Here is a 17,126-nt window from a genome sequence, read left to right on the forward strand (position 1 = left end):
CTTTATATCTGTTGGCCAGTGTCAATGAATGGAAATGTATTTACATCTTGACATGGTAGAAATGCCTACTCTTTTTTTTTTTTTTTAATTTTTTATTGAAGTGTAGTTGATTTACAATGTTGTGTTAGTTTCTGGTGTACAGCAAAGTGGTTCCGTTATACATATATATACATATTCTTTTCCATATGGTTTATTATAGGATATTGAATATAGTTCCCTGTGCTATACAGTAGGACCTTGTTGTTTATCTATTTTATATATAGTAGTTTGTATCTGCTAATCACAACTCCTTCTTTATACCTCCCCGACCCCCTTTCCCAGCTGGTAACTGAAAGTTTGTTTTCTATGTCTGTGAGTCTGTTTCTGCTTCGTAAATAATTTCATTTGCGTCCTACTCATGTATTTTAATCAGGGGTTTACTATCAATCATGATTTTTCTTTACAATATGAACAAAGTATAACAACTTATTTATATTGTCATATAGTTGACCTTCAAAACATGCCCCAAATCTTCATACTATCTGCTTAAATACCATAGAATGGGTGCAACCTACCATTATAAATAGAACTGAAAAATAGAAAACATTGAAAATATTGTGACTTTCCCCAGTTCTGGAAAATAGTATCTGGTGCTTTTAATTCCAGCATATGCATGCACAAGGACGGAAGTAACAGAATGAAAGGAAATACAGTTAGTAACTCAACCTATTATTTTTCAACCATATGGTTTTATGATACTAATGCATAAGAGAATATACCACTTGTAATTAGACCACAGACTGATTAGGATTCTGGATTTTTTCATATTCTTCAACATACTGTTGATACTGATCAGTAAGGAGAGGCTGATTTGCTTCATCCATGTTTCTTCTGGCACGAATCAGACAAGAAGCACCCACAAAAATGACTGCAACCAGTAATAAAGCAGCAACTACCGCTATGGTAACAATCTCAGAAATACTAAAATTCTGACCTATTTGAAAAAGAAAATGAGAGCAAAAAATAAATAGTAAAATAGTTGCCACCCAAAATTGGATACCCTAATAGAGGTACTGTTCCAGGCACTTTACAAAGTCCTCATATTTAATTTTTATTGGCTACATCACCTATCATAGCACCTGGCATCTTCAAAGCACTTTCCAATTTCTCAGAGTGAGCCCTACTGGGATAGTTATTATATCCATTCTAAAGGAAATGATGTCTCAGAGTTTGAGTCACTTGCCCAAGGTCATTTGGTTAGTATGCAGTACAGCTGGTTTTGGAGCCCAGGTCTTTCAGGATCCAAATCCTGTGCTCTTCCACTGTACCCCATTGCCTTTGTTAAGAAAGGGATTTAAAATTAAATCAGAAAGTTTTGAATTTCAAAACCTCAGAAAAAACAGCTCAGAATATCTCACTCCATCTCTTTTTTTTTTTAGGCTAAATAAACGGAAGCAACATTATGTAGTAGAAAAATAAGGGCATATTACACAGGGCTAAGCTCAAGACTCATTCTCTATGCTCACTAGAAAGGTGATCTTTGACAATTACTCTCTCTAAGCCTCGTCTTCCTTCTTTGTAAAATGAGGATTTTAATACCTGCCTCAAAGGGTTGTAAAGATTAAATGAAATAGTGTGGTATGTAATCAGCTCAATACCAGGTCATAGTGGGCTCTCAACAAATGTTAAATTCAGTCTCTTTATCCACAAATAAAAATTCAAATGAAAGCTTCTAAATCCAAGTGGAAAACTGTGGATTACTTTATCTCAGAAAAATGTGATTACTTTAAGGGTGACAAATTTGCTTTCAGAAATTTCCACAGTAAAAATACATTTTCAGTACTCACTTGACCATTGAACTTCATAAGTGTATCCCAGGTTGTCTGGAGCAGTAACAAACATTTCTATGTTGGTAATTGGAGGCCAAAATGGTACCATATTGTATTGTCTGTTATGTCCAATAGGGGCATTTTCCAAAGGAAATACGGATATATCTAAAATATGTCAAAGACACCTTGTTAATAGACAAACTCAAGCTAATATTAATACATTATTATCATGTTCTGAAGGTGACCCAAAGTATTCAAGGGTAACATTAAAAATTCTTTCATATTTTACACTGAGTAAAGACATAAAAATGTTTCACTACAGCAGAACAGGAAATTGCATGAAACAGAGCTCAAATGCTTTGAGTACAGCACTAACGTGTCATCCAATAGAAAAAGAAAGTTTAAAAGTAAGGAAGTTTTAGTCTTTTCTTATCTATGATGATCATTAGTTGTTTTACTTTTATATTACAGAAACTAATTTGAATAAAATTCATTAAACTTACTTTTCAAAGCTAAAGAAAAGATTGGACCTGTAATTTGCTGTGGTATCATCTATTATTTAAACTTGAGAGACACCGTAGCTAATGGAGGTTTGTCCTTGACTATGACTATTTCTGTTTAGTATTTTTCATTTTTCTGTTTAATTAGAGAAATAAATATTAACTTATTCCCTGGGTTTTACTCTGTTAGCAAAAAGCACTTAACACTTTGAATCAAGGTCCTAGAATCCTATTTGTTTCCTGCCACCTTTCATCTTTCTACTTAAATAAAAATCATAGGCATTTATATTATTAGTAAGTTTCTGTTATCAGAGATAAAAGGAGTGATATACTCTTTGTGGCAAAAGATCATTCCTTTTTGTTGTTGTTTATATTTATACTGGTACAATTAAATGCCAAATGGAATGTCACAAAGCCAGAGTTGGAAGTGGGTTTGGGTGGGACATTAGTGGGAATACATTTAAAAGAGCTGGAATATGTGAGAAGGCTAGTGAAATATTAGGTTTTCTGTTCGCAAGAAGTATATTACCTGGGCAGTCACTGTGATCCTGTGAAGCCCAGGAGAGTATTTTAGCATTGACTCTGAAGAAAAATTGATCATAGAAATGGCAGGTAGTGTTTATATTTTTGTAACTTTAAATTTAGTTACTTTAAAATCTAGTGATTTGAAAGGTACTATGAATTAATGCTAATTAAATATTTATCCATTGAAATCTATTGAGCTCCTGCTAGTACCGGGCACTGATCTAGGCACATGGGGTATAGCATTAAACAAAAGGCAAGGTTCCTGGCCTCAAGGCACTCATAGTAATTATTTGTTAAAGTTAGATGTTAAAGCTAATAACTTAGATCATTTTGTAAACTTCCCACTTCATCTTTACTGAATTGGCCTCAACCCAGTTCAGTTACAGCTGCATAAAAAAGTTATGCCCATTTAAATAAGTGGAGGAAAAGAAGAATAAGAAGAAAAATAACAATAGCAATTGGATTGCAATGTTGCTTCCCTGTGTCAGACCCTTCAATGGCTCCCCTTCTGTCTTAGAGTTAAACCCAATGTCTTTAAGGATCTGCCCCCTGTTTTCCCTCTGACCTTGTCATCTCTCTCCGTTTTCTCCCCACTCCCCACTCCCCACTCTGCTCCAGCCACGGTGGCTCCTTTGTTCCTTTGTCTTGGGAGCATTTTTCCCCATATATTTACGAAGTGCTCCCCATCCCCTTTCCTGATTTTACTTGTCTACAAAGACTTTCCCCCATCTAACATACTCTATATTTATTTACATATGCTTATTGTCAGTTTATACATTGCTGTCTAGTTTCCAGAAGTGTATGTTTAACAAAAGTTTGTTTTGTTCATTCCTAAACCTATGAATTCCAGTTATTTGTTACTGAAATAAAAGTAATATAACAAAACACACGTAAATCGATAATTATGATTGTAAAAAGAGGAGGATTTGTTTTTATAATAAATAAATGGAATGCTTTGGAAAGATTTATTAAGAATGACTGGCTGCAACGTTGCTATAGAATTAGGAACGAGCAACTATGATTTTTAAGGGTTAGGGGAGCATTATGAAAATTTAGAATAATACTGTACTCAGATTGCATCACAAGGGTTGTTAATTTCTTGTTTCACTTTAAAGAAACAGACACTGTAAATTATAGATAATTCATTATGGTTGTATGTATGCATATAAATACACATGAAAAATCAGATGGAACTCCAATCGGTGAATTCATAGAAGATTGATAAGTGAATAAATATTTATATTTAAGCTATTTATTTCTTAAATTGTTTTCAGATGAAACAAACTATTTTGACCAACTCATCAATTAATGGTCCAAATCAGGTTAGATTAGAGGTTTCTATTGTATTCTCTCTCTCTCTCTCTCTCTCTCACACACACACACACACACACACACACACATGTGTACACACACACACAGCACGGAAGTAAGAGATGGCTGAATGAATAAATGAATCAGTAGATAGTTAATCTCCAATATTACATTTATGTGCATGACGAAGTAAAGGCACATAAGACAAAACTTAGAACACTTTTAAAATGTGAAAATTTATGATGTTTTAACCAGTAAAAGCACATGCATTGTTTGCATAGTAATACAACCCTCTCAGCTGAGTGAAGAGAAAGTAGCCTTTAAATAATATTTTAAAGAATGCATTACAATGAACTTAAAAGAGATTTTCTACAGTGTGATATAAAAACTAACATTAACTTTTCGAGTTGAATACAATTTCCATTTGTGAGAGGCCGTAAAGTAATAAAAATCAGAACTCTGGATTATGAGTATAATTTTTCTGTCTTTTGGGGTGTCAAAGAAGAGCTCTTTAAGGTTTTTGCATTCATATTAAAAAACAGGGCTTCCCTGGTGGTGCAGTGGTTGAGAGTCTGCCTGCCAATGCGAGGGACGCGGGTTCGAGCCCTGGTCTGGGAAGATCCCACATGCCGCGGAGCAACTGGGCCCGTGAGCCACAATTACTGAGCCTGCGCGTCTGGAGCCTGTGCTCCGCAACAAGAGAGGCCGCGACAGTGAGAGGCCCGTGCACCGCGATGAAGAGTGGCTCCCGCTCGCCGCAACTAGAGAAAGCCCTCGCACAGAAACGAAGACCCAACACAGCCATAAATAAAAATAAATTAAAACAACAACAACAAAAAAAACATGGTAGTCATCTTTACATGGTCAGAAGGAGAAGGGACTACCTTTTTAGTCCTAGTGAACGTTAATAAGTATCATCTTACAATTACTATTCTGAGAGACTTCTCATCTGCCTTTTCAAAGTGGTTTAGAATATTTGGAAACGGCTAGATATTAGAGCTATTTTATCCTATTGTTAAGTGTAGTTTAAATGTGCCACATGCTTAGCCTAAAGTGGTAACTATGCCATCTGAACCATCTCCTTTGCTGAGACTGCAAAAAGCATATGAAAGAGTCTTACCAGCATTATATCTCCTCAGCCATTCATCAAAGACTGCATCAGTGAAAGTATGTAGGAGGACAAAAATAGGATCATTGGGAGATAAATGAGTTTGCCCCCCGGTTCCATTCAGGAATAGATGAGCCAAATTGTGAAGACTTCGCACAGTAGGGTCATACCTTCCTGTGGGATCACTGTAACCTAGATATAAAAAGAAGGATGAGAATAGTAAAAACCATTACACATATCTAACTTTTCAAGTCCAAAGCAGTGATTATATTGGGAAACAATTTTTCCTAAGCTTGTCAGACCAATTTTTACCTTAGTGTAATAGCACTGCTTCTCTGTACCTATGGTTGGTGACATGTGTTTGCTGTACTGAGAGCTAGGTTAGTTTGAAGCTAGTGGCATGACATTCTAAATGTAGCCTCTAGGTTAAAAATAATGACCTGCAAAGGATACCAGTCAAAATATATAGAACACTCTATTTTGACAAGGCTAACATTGGTCTACATGGAAATAAAGATAGTGGAAAGCTCTAGCTATTACAAAAACTGCTGATACAATTGGGAGAACACCACTCTGATTGTCCTGGAACTTAAATTGCCAGATGTTACTTTAGTCTCCTACCTTATTCCTTTTGAATGACTGTCAGCATGTTTATTTTGAAAATTATTTTTGTGGAGAACTTACAATTTCTCAGAGCTTTCTTACCATCTCTGTGCTAGTTTTAAGTATCTGAATAGACTGCTGTCAAAACATTTATAGAACTTTTGAGAATGATCTGTATTCTATATGTATATCTTCTCCAAATACAGTTCCATATTATATATATTTCACATGTGGATCATATATATATTCCCATTTTATATATAATCCACATATTATATATCTATTATATATAATATATACATTTCCCATATTATATATAATATATATATTTCCCATATATACTCCCATATATATATTGTTCATCAATACATATTAGAGAGAAGACAAGGATAGATCACAAACAAAAATAGAGGGTCTCTGATGTGGGATGGAGTTACAAGTGTGTGTAGTTAGCTTGAAGGACCAGAGTGGGGAGAGCAGGGAAAGGCTGTATATTATAAAACAAAATTAGAATTTGAAATACATTAACTCAGTTGTATAATTATAGTTATTCATTTACTCATTTTTATATGTTTATTCCATTATTTTTTGACTCATAAAACATTTAAAGATTGTCTATAATGTACACAGCAGGTGGTTAAGCACTAATCTTCTCACGCATTCTGTCAGGAAATCAGTACAATTTGTCTTTTGATTGGGCATCAATAAGACACAATCTGCCAATTCTTTATGAAATCACTACTTATAGTCTTAGTTTATGAATACCAGCTTAGTCAAAATATGGTTATTATTTATTGAGTCATCTCCAAGTCAGTGCATCATATGTAGTTATGAAAATTAACAAAAAGATAGGAAAGAATGGCATATAATTTTGATGATAAAAGGGGAGATAATTGAAAATAATTATCAGATCTATACATCAGGTATCTCAGATCATGGGAAAGAGAGATCTATTCCCTTTTTTTGGTTGGGGGGAGGGTGGTCTAACATGTGCAATGCTGTATTTAAGGTAAAATTTGACAATAAGTTTATAATAAAGTTAGATGTGATTCTATTCTTTTAAAACTTTAAATATGTATCATGAATAATTTAGAGGTATCAAAATTTATTTTATAAAGTAAATTATTTTATAAAATAATTATAAATGAAATATAATTTAGTTTAGAGGACTTAGAAAATTTGGATTTGAATCTGTGCTCTATTACTAACTAGCTGGATATCTTTGGAAATTAATTTCACTTCTTTGGACCTCAGTTTCTCAGCTTTAAAATACTTTGAATTAAGCAAGGAAAACCAAATTAAATATCTCTCGATGCAAGTTCGAATTTTTATAGATCTTAAAAAAAAGTTGCTGGATGATACCTAAATAAAACATGTGTCCAAACTAGGCTTTAGTATATAGCAACTTATGTTCAGGATTTTTTATTATATTTTTTAAGAAAAAAATTAATAATCTCTCCAAGTCTTGAATATTATTTGCCTATACTAGAATTTGATATAGTTATACACATATTGGCCAGCTACCTAACAGAAATTTGAGTTTAATACCTTTTAGGTATTTTAACAGAATCATTTCCAAGTGCTTCTCCTATGATAAAAGGTTTCAGGGTCTCACACTTTTCTTTAAGAAAGTTCTTTTTTTGAGCAGAGAATTGTGATTATATCATAATAGGCAGCCCTGTTCACATAAACTTACAGGATCCATATGGCATTCAAAGGTTTTTTTCAAAGAGATTTGAATTTGAATAGTTTTCCCTGTGACAACTAGGTCAATTCAGAGCACCGATTTTGTTTACTTGCCTTCCACTGTGTTTCGGAAACTGTTTGTAGAAGTGGAATAAAAAGGAGGTGTGTCAAATAAACCAACTTCCAAGCACTGAGTGACATCCTGTGGTTCAGGAAGACGTTGCACCATTGGTCTAGCCACATTTCCAGCTGGATTTCTCCTAATTGGCCTACCCTCAGTGCCTGGGGAAAAGATGGGAAACGGTGAACATGTATGGAACATTTAGAGATCTTAGCTTTGCTTTTCAAATTTGTATACATAGCATGAACACTGAAAGACAGGGTTTCCTTGGTAGAAGAGAAAAAAATTTTTTTTTAATTAATTAATTTATTTATTTATTTTTGGCTGTGTTGGGTCTTCGTTTCTGTGCGAGGGCTTTCTCTAGTTGCGGCGAGCGGGGGCCACTCTTCATCGCGGTGCGCGGGCCTCTCATTATCACGGCCTCTCTTGTTGCGGAGCACAGGCTCCAGACGCGCAGGCTCAGTAGTTGTGGCTCACAGGCCCAGCTGCTCCGCGGCATGTGGGATCTTCCCAGACCAGGGCTCGAACCCGTGTCCTCTGCATTGGCAGGCAGATTCTCAACCACTGCGCCACCAGGGAAGCTCCCAAAAAAATTTTTAAAGTGCATATTTAGTGGCATTAAAGTGAGAAAGTAAGTTATCATGTCCAACTTCTGTGAATAGGGAAAATATGTGATACATAAAATCACCTGAAGAAAAAGATGATCACAATAACAGATAGAGGTCCTTGTATTTGTTAAATCAACATATGCTTTTTTCAAGAGAACACATTAAAATGAAAATTCCATGGAAAATTAAATCCTGCCTACATAATCTCATAAACCAAAACTCTACACTGAAATCCATATTTCATACACATATGAAATTTTGTACTTGAATGCTCTTTCAAGCCTTCAGAGAAATAAAGTTAAAACAACGTTAAATCTCTTTGGGAAGCGGTCTGTATTTCAATCAACACATATTTTTCAGCAATTAATGTGAAAAATAATTGAAACATTTTAAGGTCAGTGAGATAAACAGGTAAACAAAGAGCTGCTATACTAGGGATAATATGTACCCATAGAGATACAGAGATGCCTTTGGGGAGACAGGGAGGGAGAGGAAGAGAAATAAGGAAGGGAGGGAAGGCGGGGGTGGGAAGGGGGGGAGAGCGTAAGTGAGAGAATCAATTCTTCCCAATTGGGTGGCTTCAGGAAGCCTTCATTAGGTAGAGAGATTTGCAAAGAGCCCTGAAGGACTGAGGAGAATTGCCAGAGGTGAAATAAGACAGATTTTACAAGTCAAACATTTTAAGCAGAGGTAATAATAAAAGATGATAAGCTTTCTTCTATGCATGATATAAGCCCCATCCGAGCACAAACTCTTTTCTTGATCACCAATGTGTCCTCCAGTCTTGATCCAGCACTGGCATATAATTAAAGCTAAATAGTTGTTTGGTGTATGTTGATTTATGCAAAGATCAGGTTGATTATACAGGAGGGCCTGTTAGGTGAACAGCTTGCCTAGGGTATGTGGCAATGTAAGGGAGTAGTGGATGGCGGGAAGGATAGGAAGCTAGACAAGAACTGTTTTATTTGTTAGGCCAGTGAAAGAAAAAAGGAAAATAACATTTTATTGAACACATATTAATGTGTCTGATATGGTACCAAATACTTTAATAAGATACCTTATTTAATCCTCACGGTAATTCTTGCCTCTCTCTACTTTTTTTCTTGGATGAAATTATCCATTCCTGTGGTTTCACTGATCATCTTTTACAGGACACCCATACCTGCACAGCTTTAGATCAAACCTTCCTTAGACATTGCATGCTTATGTCCTCATGTGCTTTCTGGACAGTATCTTTGCAGTATTCCATAAATGCACCAAATTCGGTATACTGAAAGAGTTAATTATTGACACCTAACATTCTTCCAGCCACTAAAATATCACCTTTAATTCATCATATGAAAAACATGCTCTTTCTTCACTATACTTCTCAAATTTGCTTTCTACTTCAGACACTCTGAACTTTTCATTCATTCCCGCATGGAAATCCCACAGGACTCCAATCCATAGGATGTTAATAGGTGCAATGGCAGAAGTTGTCCATGTGCAAACAAATTTAAAAAAAGTCACAGTCAGAGAGGGATGAATGTTTTGGTATCTAAAGACATACTGATCGATCCTCAATTTTATCTCATTCAGCATGCCAAACAAAGTTTTATTTTAATTTTTAAACTTCTACAGAATAAAATTTTATATACATTTAATTCTCTTATTCCTATATATGGCTAAATAATCTTCTAATGGTGAAAAAAACTACTTAATTTCTTTGCTCTATTTAAAATATTCTCTATTCAAGTTTACAAAGTAATTTAATATTTGGTGCCTAAAGGAATATGTGCAGAATAAATGTTATTAGTATAATAATAAAATAAAAAATAAATTCCAATAATCCTAGTTTTTATATGGAAGAACAAAAGTTCAAAATAGCCAGACGTGCCTGAAGAAGAAAAATAAGATGGGATAAAAAGACTCTGATAATTAAGACCTTGTGTTAGCAGCAAGAGAGATGGTAAAAATAGGATCTAAGGAAGAGAACAGAAAGCTTCACAGGAACTGATCCACATAGGACAGAAACGTGACCTGTGGCAGAGGTGGCATTCAGACCACTGGAGAAAGGATGCTAGGAAAACGGGTTAATCATTCTCTTTTTGTATTCACTTTGGGAGAGCTGGAAAGAGCTAGTTGACAGACATCTTCTGTACAGTATCTTTCTCTTATTAAATGCATCCTCCATGTCACCTTTTGGTTTTTTAACCTTCTGACCAGATTAACATAATAGTAAAAATAATATAATAACATAAAATAATAGTAATAATCATTATACAATAATAATAATAATTATTATTATTATTGTATGTATTTTTTACTCCCAGGGCACTTCCAACTCTTTCTGCATATTTCAGATTTCCTAGGGAAACATTTTCTGTGAAATTCCGACACAAGACACATGACTGCTAAGCAGTGCTGAGCTTACTAAGAGGATTAATTAATACAAAATAGACATTTTCAAAATAAGAAAGTGAGCAATGCACTGACCAAGTTGTTCAAGGAAAGCAATGGAAAAATGTATACGCACTTTCATTTTCCCCTGGAGCACCTCAGATTGCCTTGACTGTCCTAGGTACTTAGTGAATATTTGTACATCAACTCTCCATGATAAAAGTGGATTTTAGTCTGAAGTCCTTAGTAGAATGAAGGGCCTTCAGGCAGCACATTTAATCACTTTACCTAATAGGCAATTCTGAATCCTAGTTGTCATTTGGAACTTACTGTTACAAAGGGTTCCCAGGGTATCATAATCTTCCAAGGATTCGCAGACCACTCGCCATTGAGAAAAGACGGAGTTCGGGCTTATAAGATTGGAATCAAAGTTGCTTCTTGATCCCATCAAGTCATCGGTGCAAATGTCACAGGTGTTCTTCCCGGTGGCAAAATTCCAGTAAGGAAGGGAGAAAGAAGGATCCTGCAACATTTCCTAGATCACAGAAACTCTGTTAGCATTCTCTGCTTTTGTTTAAAATTCTCCCTTTGCTTGGTTTACTCCCTGGCAGTCTGTTTCTATTAGTTCTCTTCAGCCACTTAGGAACCAGTTAGTGTCTGAAGGGCTAGGGGACTTAAATACCTTATTTAACAAAGCCTCAAATTTACTACAAGAAGTCACTTGGGCACTAGAGGGAATGAAACTCAACTTGTTATACAGAAGTTTCTGCAAATGCTTTGGGGAGGTGTCTTCCTTTTCTTTTTTAGGCAAGTAGTTACATTTCTGTTGGTTATACTAAAAATTATCAACAATCACTTCTCCTCTTTGATATTTCCACTTCCTTCCATTTTCCTATCTCTAATTCAAGCATGACTAACTCCTGGTCTGGCTCCGGATTCAGCCTTGAGATATATTATGTGAAGCAGTGCTTTTTATTTTGTTTCTGTTTTTTAATTTAACCGGAATGACTTCAGGCGTTTAGATTCTGGTTTGGCCACAAACTACGGAGGCTCTTGCACACTTGCCTTATCTGCCCGGGCACTGAAGGTGTTTTACTTAGAGACCCCTGCTTCAGAATCTAAACTATGAAGACTCAGGCTTCTGCCAGAAGCTAATACAGACAGGAAATGCTAAACTGAAGCAGACTATTTCTCTGTGCACACTGTTATTTAGACCAGAGACCTAGTTTCCATTTAGAGCTGATCTCAACAATTTTAAAAATGCTGGACTCAAGATCACATGTTTATTTTACTGGGTTCCTTTAAACATGTATTTATTGTACCTGTTATTTCTCATTCCTTTAAGCCTTTAGGGAGCTATATTTAGAGTGTGGGATATAAATGTAGGGATTGCCATTGTTTTATCTCACAAGTATTTAGTACATATGTACTTTTTTACTTTTAAACCCTTTCTAGGAAGCACTTCCTTGTCCTCGGGGTATTTTAGAGGGTCAAAACTTTCCAAGGTATTCCCCAGTTATTGATCTCCAGAGCTTTAGAGTCCTTATTTAGAAGCCATTGTTCTGGTTCACAAAAATTAGTGACAGCTTCTAAGGGATCATTAAGAGTCAGTTTGTGGTTCAACAACTGGCATTTGGGAGCTGGAGCATATTCATGTGGCATTTCAACTGTGCATTACATTTAGATTGTAATTTGTTGGATCCCTTGTGCTGTTGGGTTTTAAAAATGTAAGTCATAGGGGTTGAAGTTTACGCAGGCAAAATGGAAGCTATTAGATACTTTCCACCTGCCCTTTCATTTTGGTGTACCTGTGGGAAAATGACTTGAAGGCAAGAAGATCTGGAGTCGATTACCAATGACAGATTTATCTACTCATAATCTAAAAAATGCCTTGAAATCAGAGCTATAAACTATGAAGCTCAGAGTATCAGATGAATTCATTTAATCACTCTCAAATTGCATATGGGTGGACTACTTACTTACATGTGAATATTTTGTTCTGTATTTTAGTGCATTAAATCTCTCCCTTCTAACCATTTATTTTCTTGGATAATGCTGGGCACAAGCGTACTGCGAATCAATACGTGAATCTGCCCTCGGATATTTTTAGATTAATTTTTAGATTTTAATTTGTGGGGAGGGATTCATTGCTGTTATTTCACCTAGAAAACAGGTTCAGTTTGTGGATTTCCTAACTGAGATCTAAGAATTCTAAAGGGGTTAGGGGTTAGGTTGGGGTTAGCAGATGTAAGCTGTTATATACAGAATTGATAAACAACAAGGTCTTACTGTATAGCACAGAGAACTATATTCCATATTCTATGATAAACCATCATGGAACAGAATATAAAAAAAGAATGTATAGATATGTATAACTGAATCACTTTGCTGTACAGCAGAAATTAACACAACTTTGTAAATCAACTGGATGTCAATAACAAAAAAATTTTTCTAAAAACTTCATTTAAAAATAACAATACTTTTCTTAAAATATAGAGCAATTAGTAAAATAAACAATACGAAAGTATTTATGTTAACAGATACTTTAATGTGGCTTTAGCTTATCTGATTAAAAATAAGCAGGAAATAACTGTTCTGAGCTTCTATGCCAAAAAAGTCAATGCCTTTTAAATTAAAATGATGTCTGACCTATGGGATGTTGTTAGTAGGTGTCTTCTATAAGCCTCAAAGTGGTAGGGGGCATGGAAAAAATGGAGTTCAATTAAAATATGACAATATAAATGAAAAGTAATTTTTTTCATAATTTAAACCCCATATCATATCAGAACGAATCATCAACTTATAAAGTGCGCTATACATTTGGGACTTGGAAGACTGAGAAGTTATACACACCTGCCTCATCCAAACCAGGAGGAGGTATTGGTGTACATTTGAAAAGGGAGACATAGCAAGTGAGAGTCCTTCATTGCAAACTATATGAGGGTTATTTTTTCAATGACAGAGCTGTAGAATATGTCCAGTGCTTTAATTCACACCTACAGATGTCTCAGTTGGCTTCCTCATCATTGATATGACTTTCTTTTCACTTCACAAAGGGTAAAGATTAATTAATAAGGAAGTAATTAGCATAGGGAGAAGCTTAACAGAATGCCAAAGGCAGATTAATAATGTGAAATCGCTTTGTCATCGCCTGTTTTGATCATTCGGAACACAGTGAATCAACAACTTAGAAACAAGTCACCTCCTCTGTAAAGGATACGAACATGGCCGTGCCTCATGCATACCTGCATGTCTCTCTCCAGCTGCAGCAGGTGGTACCTATGCCACGTGAGAAACGCTGGTCCCTCATGAGAGAAATCCACTTCACCAAAGCTTTCCTGTCCTGCCCCGAGAAAAGTCTTTTTGACTGAGTAGTAGTGCGTCCAAACAAAGTAGTTGTAAATGGAAATGTTCTCAAATTGTGGTGTGTTGCCATCTGGCCCCAATATTTCTTCTGATCTCCTGGTGGCAATGACAAACTGAGGGTGAATGGTGCGCTTTGCCATATCCAGGGCCCGGACAAAGCGCTTCTTTTCTTCTGTACTTAAGTCCAGTAGGTTTCTCCTGACTTTAGGGATACAAAATTCAAACGTGAAAACATCTGCAGTGTGGGCATGGGTAGACAATGCGCATAATCATCTTGTAACACCACGTCCCATTTACCCATGAATGATCATTTGCATGTGTGCTCACATCATTTTATAATTTTAAAAATACCCCTTGCTAAAATCCCTTCTTCAGGCCTGCTTTTTCTCTCTCTCTTCCCCTCCCTCTCTTTCTCTCTCCAACTTATTCTAGGATTCCTATGAGCTTTCCTTAATCTTACCGTGGACTTTATGATTCTATGATCCTGTTGTATTGATTTCTGCTCACTATTGGCATACTTCTTGGAATTTTCTACCTTTTTAATATCATAAATTTTGCAAAAACACGGTATGTGGTATAGTATAGTGGTTAAGACCAGAGCCTAATTCTATGACTGCACACGTTTCTCTAAGCATCAGTTTTTCATCTGTAAAGTGTGTGTAAAAATATCCGCTTTATAAAGTTGTAAAGACTAAGAGGACACACATAAAAAGCACTTAGACCAGAGCCTGGCTCAGAATAAAGACTCACTCACAGACATAGAGAACAGACTTATGGCTACCAAAGGGAAAGGGGGGAGGGATAAATTAGGAGTTTGGGATTAACATATACATACTACTATATATAAAATAGATAACAAACAAAGATGTACTCTGTAGCACAGGGAACTATACTCAATATTTTCTGATAACCCATGAGGGAAAAAAATCTGAAAAAATAGATATATATGTATAACTGAATCACTTTGCTGTACCCACAACATTGTAAATCGGCTATACTTCAATTTAAAAAAAAAAAGGCTCAGTAAACGTCCCCTGAAACTCTTGGTCCCATGTTTGGCACAAAGAAAACAATCCAGTATTGCCGGCTGTTACTATTTAAAGCTTTCTCATTTATTGTTATTTAGGCTGCAGGCCAGGCTCATCCTATAAAATGGCTGAACTTGAGCATCAGAGCAGGAAGTATCCTGTGGTCAGCAAGGGTAGTGGAAGAAGCTCATCGATTAGAGCTGGACACATCTCAGTGTGAATTCCAGGTTTACCATGTACCAGCTACATGGACTTGACCTTTCAGAACCTCACAATTAACATAACTATCTTGCAAAGTTACCGAAAGGTCCAGTCATAAACACCTAGCACAGTTCCTAGTGTAAAGGAGTTGCTCAACAAATCTTTTGAAAGGAAATGTTATTAGTCAGAAGACTTGAGCTTCAACTTCAACTCCTTAAATCAAATACCTTTCTCAGCCTCTCTAAGCCTGTTTCCTCAGCTGTGAAAAGTAAGTCTTGAGCTTTATGATTTCTAGGAGTTCTGAAAGTTCAACTGGTTCAGGATTCTGTTAAGTGGGTTGAGTTCCGTGCAGAACTGTGCATCCATTCACACCCCACTTACCTATGAGAACCCTCTGGTCACAGGCAGCTCCTCTCCATCCAGGACGGCAGGTTCCACAGTTGTATCCTGAGAAATTGCCAATGCAGTGGCATGTCCTGTTGAAGAAGCGTGTGGGCCAGCCCTCTCGGTCATCTCTGCCATCGTGTGGGTACTGGGGGCCGTGGGGTCGGGAGTCAGCTGTCACCACCTCACACCTGCCCCTTCCTGATGAGGAGCCGCAGCGGTCAGTCCCAGGCCCAGACAGTGGGAACAGGTCTGGGCAACACACGCCATTTCTCAAAGCCTCGATGGTGACACACTGTCTTGGGAATTGAGCCCAGGCCTGCTGGAAAAAAAGCAGGGCCAAGAAGGTATAGCCCGGAGAGAGGAGTTTGGGAGCTTTCATTCTGCTTGAAGCAAGAATGCAGTACAGGCTCCGGTTTTCAGCCCTTTGTGTAGAGAACGAGGCGCATAGATAAAAATCAAGCTGAAAAGGAAAAAGCAAGATGGAATTATGCAAGTTTTTTTGTACTGTTATAAATGGCATGAGCCCCTTCCCAACCCACCTTCAAAATGCTTTTCATATCTGTAAAATGACATTTCAAAAACTAATCAAAATAGTAATTTACCTTTAAAAATTTGACATGTATAATACCTACATAATTAAATCCCCTGTCCTAGTCATTTAATTTTCTTCATTTTAAATTTCTATTTATATAAAAAAATACGTATCCTGGATGTCATTTATCAAAAACACTCATTAACGGGTCACCATCGTTAATTACATTTATCCGTGGAGCTGAAAGAAGAATTGGGGGCAGATTTCTAGCAAGTTAATTTCCAGGATTTAAAGTCCCCTTTATCCTAATGGAGTTTTGGCGGGAATCCACCCACTCCGCATAGAGTTTCTCTCCAGTACCTTGAACTCCTGAGGGGATTCTCTGCTGAGCCTCTCTTAGAACTGAGTGTTTTATATTTGCTTGTCCCCTGATGTCAGAGCTGTTAATTGCTTGTGGGTTTCTGCCTGGTAACTCATCCCAAATCTGTTCACCCAGACTGGGAGGGGCTGGTCCTCTTTTCCACCGTTTACTAATCTCTTTTCACTTCAGTGAATTTTTCTGCCCTTTAAGTATTTGGTTAGCACATGATTGCCTTCCCACTGATTTCCTTGTGATGTGTAAAGTTTTAAGAAAAGGTCAGAGCCACGAATTTGGAATACAACAAGTCAGAGAAACTAGAGAGCTTTTGTTTTCATTGCAGAGAATTTTATTTTTTTCTTTGAAAATATATCTTTAGAGGATAAGTGAGATTACTTACCTTTTCTTAGTGATAAAGGGCTAGGCTAGTGCTTGCACCTGATGGTAGCTTTTGATTGTGTTCCGTCTTGAAAACAGATGCTGCCGTTCTCAAAATTTCCAGAGAGAATAATTGTAGTAGAAAAGGCGTCAGATACAATTATACCAACTCACATGACATTGGCTATCAAGGTGCCTGCTGGTATTGACAGTTGGGTACTCCAACT

The 17,126-nt window shown here is 36.4% G+C and overlaps 1 protein-coding gene across 1 annotated transcript; it reads right to left on the reverse strand.

The window, feature by feature from the left end:
* Positions 1 to 687: 687 nt before the first annotated feature.
* Positions 688 to 16,642, reverse strand: TYRP1 (tyrosinase related protein 1). Its single transcript, XM_036855488.1, has 8 exons — positions 16,524 to 16,642; positions 15,626 to 16,091; positions 13,895 to 14,217; positions 10,980 to 11,184; positions 7,656 to 7,823; positions 5,265 to 5,444; positions 1,827 to 1,973; positions 688 to 973 (listed from the first exon to the last, which is right to left on the reverse strand). Exons 2-8 carry the CDS (start codon positions 16,008 to 16,010, stop codon positions 768 to 770), a joined length of 1,614 nt encoding a protein of 537 aa, XP_036711383.1. The 5' UTR covers positions 16,011 to 16,091; positions 16,524 to 16,642; the 3' UTR covers positions 688 to 767.
* Positions 16,643 to 17,126: the final 484 nt, after the last annotated feature.

The sequence above is a fragment of the Balaenoptera musculus genome, chromosome 6 (assembly GCF_009873245.2).
Source record: "Balaenoptera musculus isolate JJ_BM4_2016_0621 chromosome 6, mBalMus1.pri.v3, whole genome shotgun sequence".
NCBI classification, from domain to species: Eukaryota; Metazoa; Chordata; class Mammalia; order Artiodactyla; family Balaenopteridae; genus Balaenoptera; species Balaenoptera musculus.

Bases quoted from the DNA above. Each gene is read 5' to 3' on its own strand.
- TYRP1 (XM_036855488.1), bottom strand. From the start codon at position 16,010: ATGAAAGCTCCCAAACTCCTCTCTCCGGGCTATACCTTCTTGGCCCTG. The intron at 11,185-13,894 runs GTATGCATGAGG...TCTGTGATCTAG, and splicing joins AGCTGGAGAGAGACATGCAG to GAAATGTTGCAGGATCCTTC. The intron at 5,445-7,655 runs GCAAGTAAACAA...TTTTATATCTAG, and splicing joins TTTCCGAAACACAGTGGAAG to GTTACAGTGATCCCACAGGA.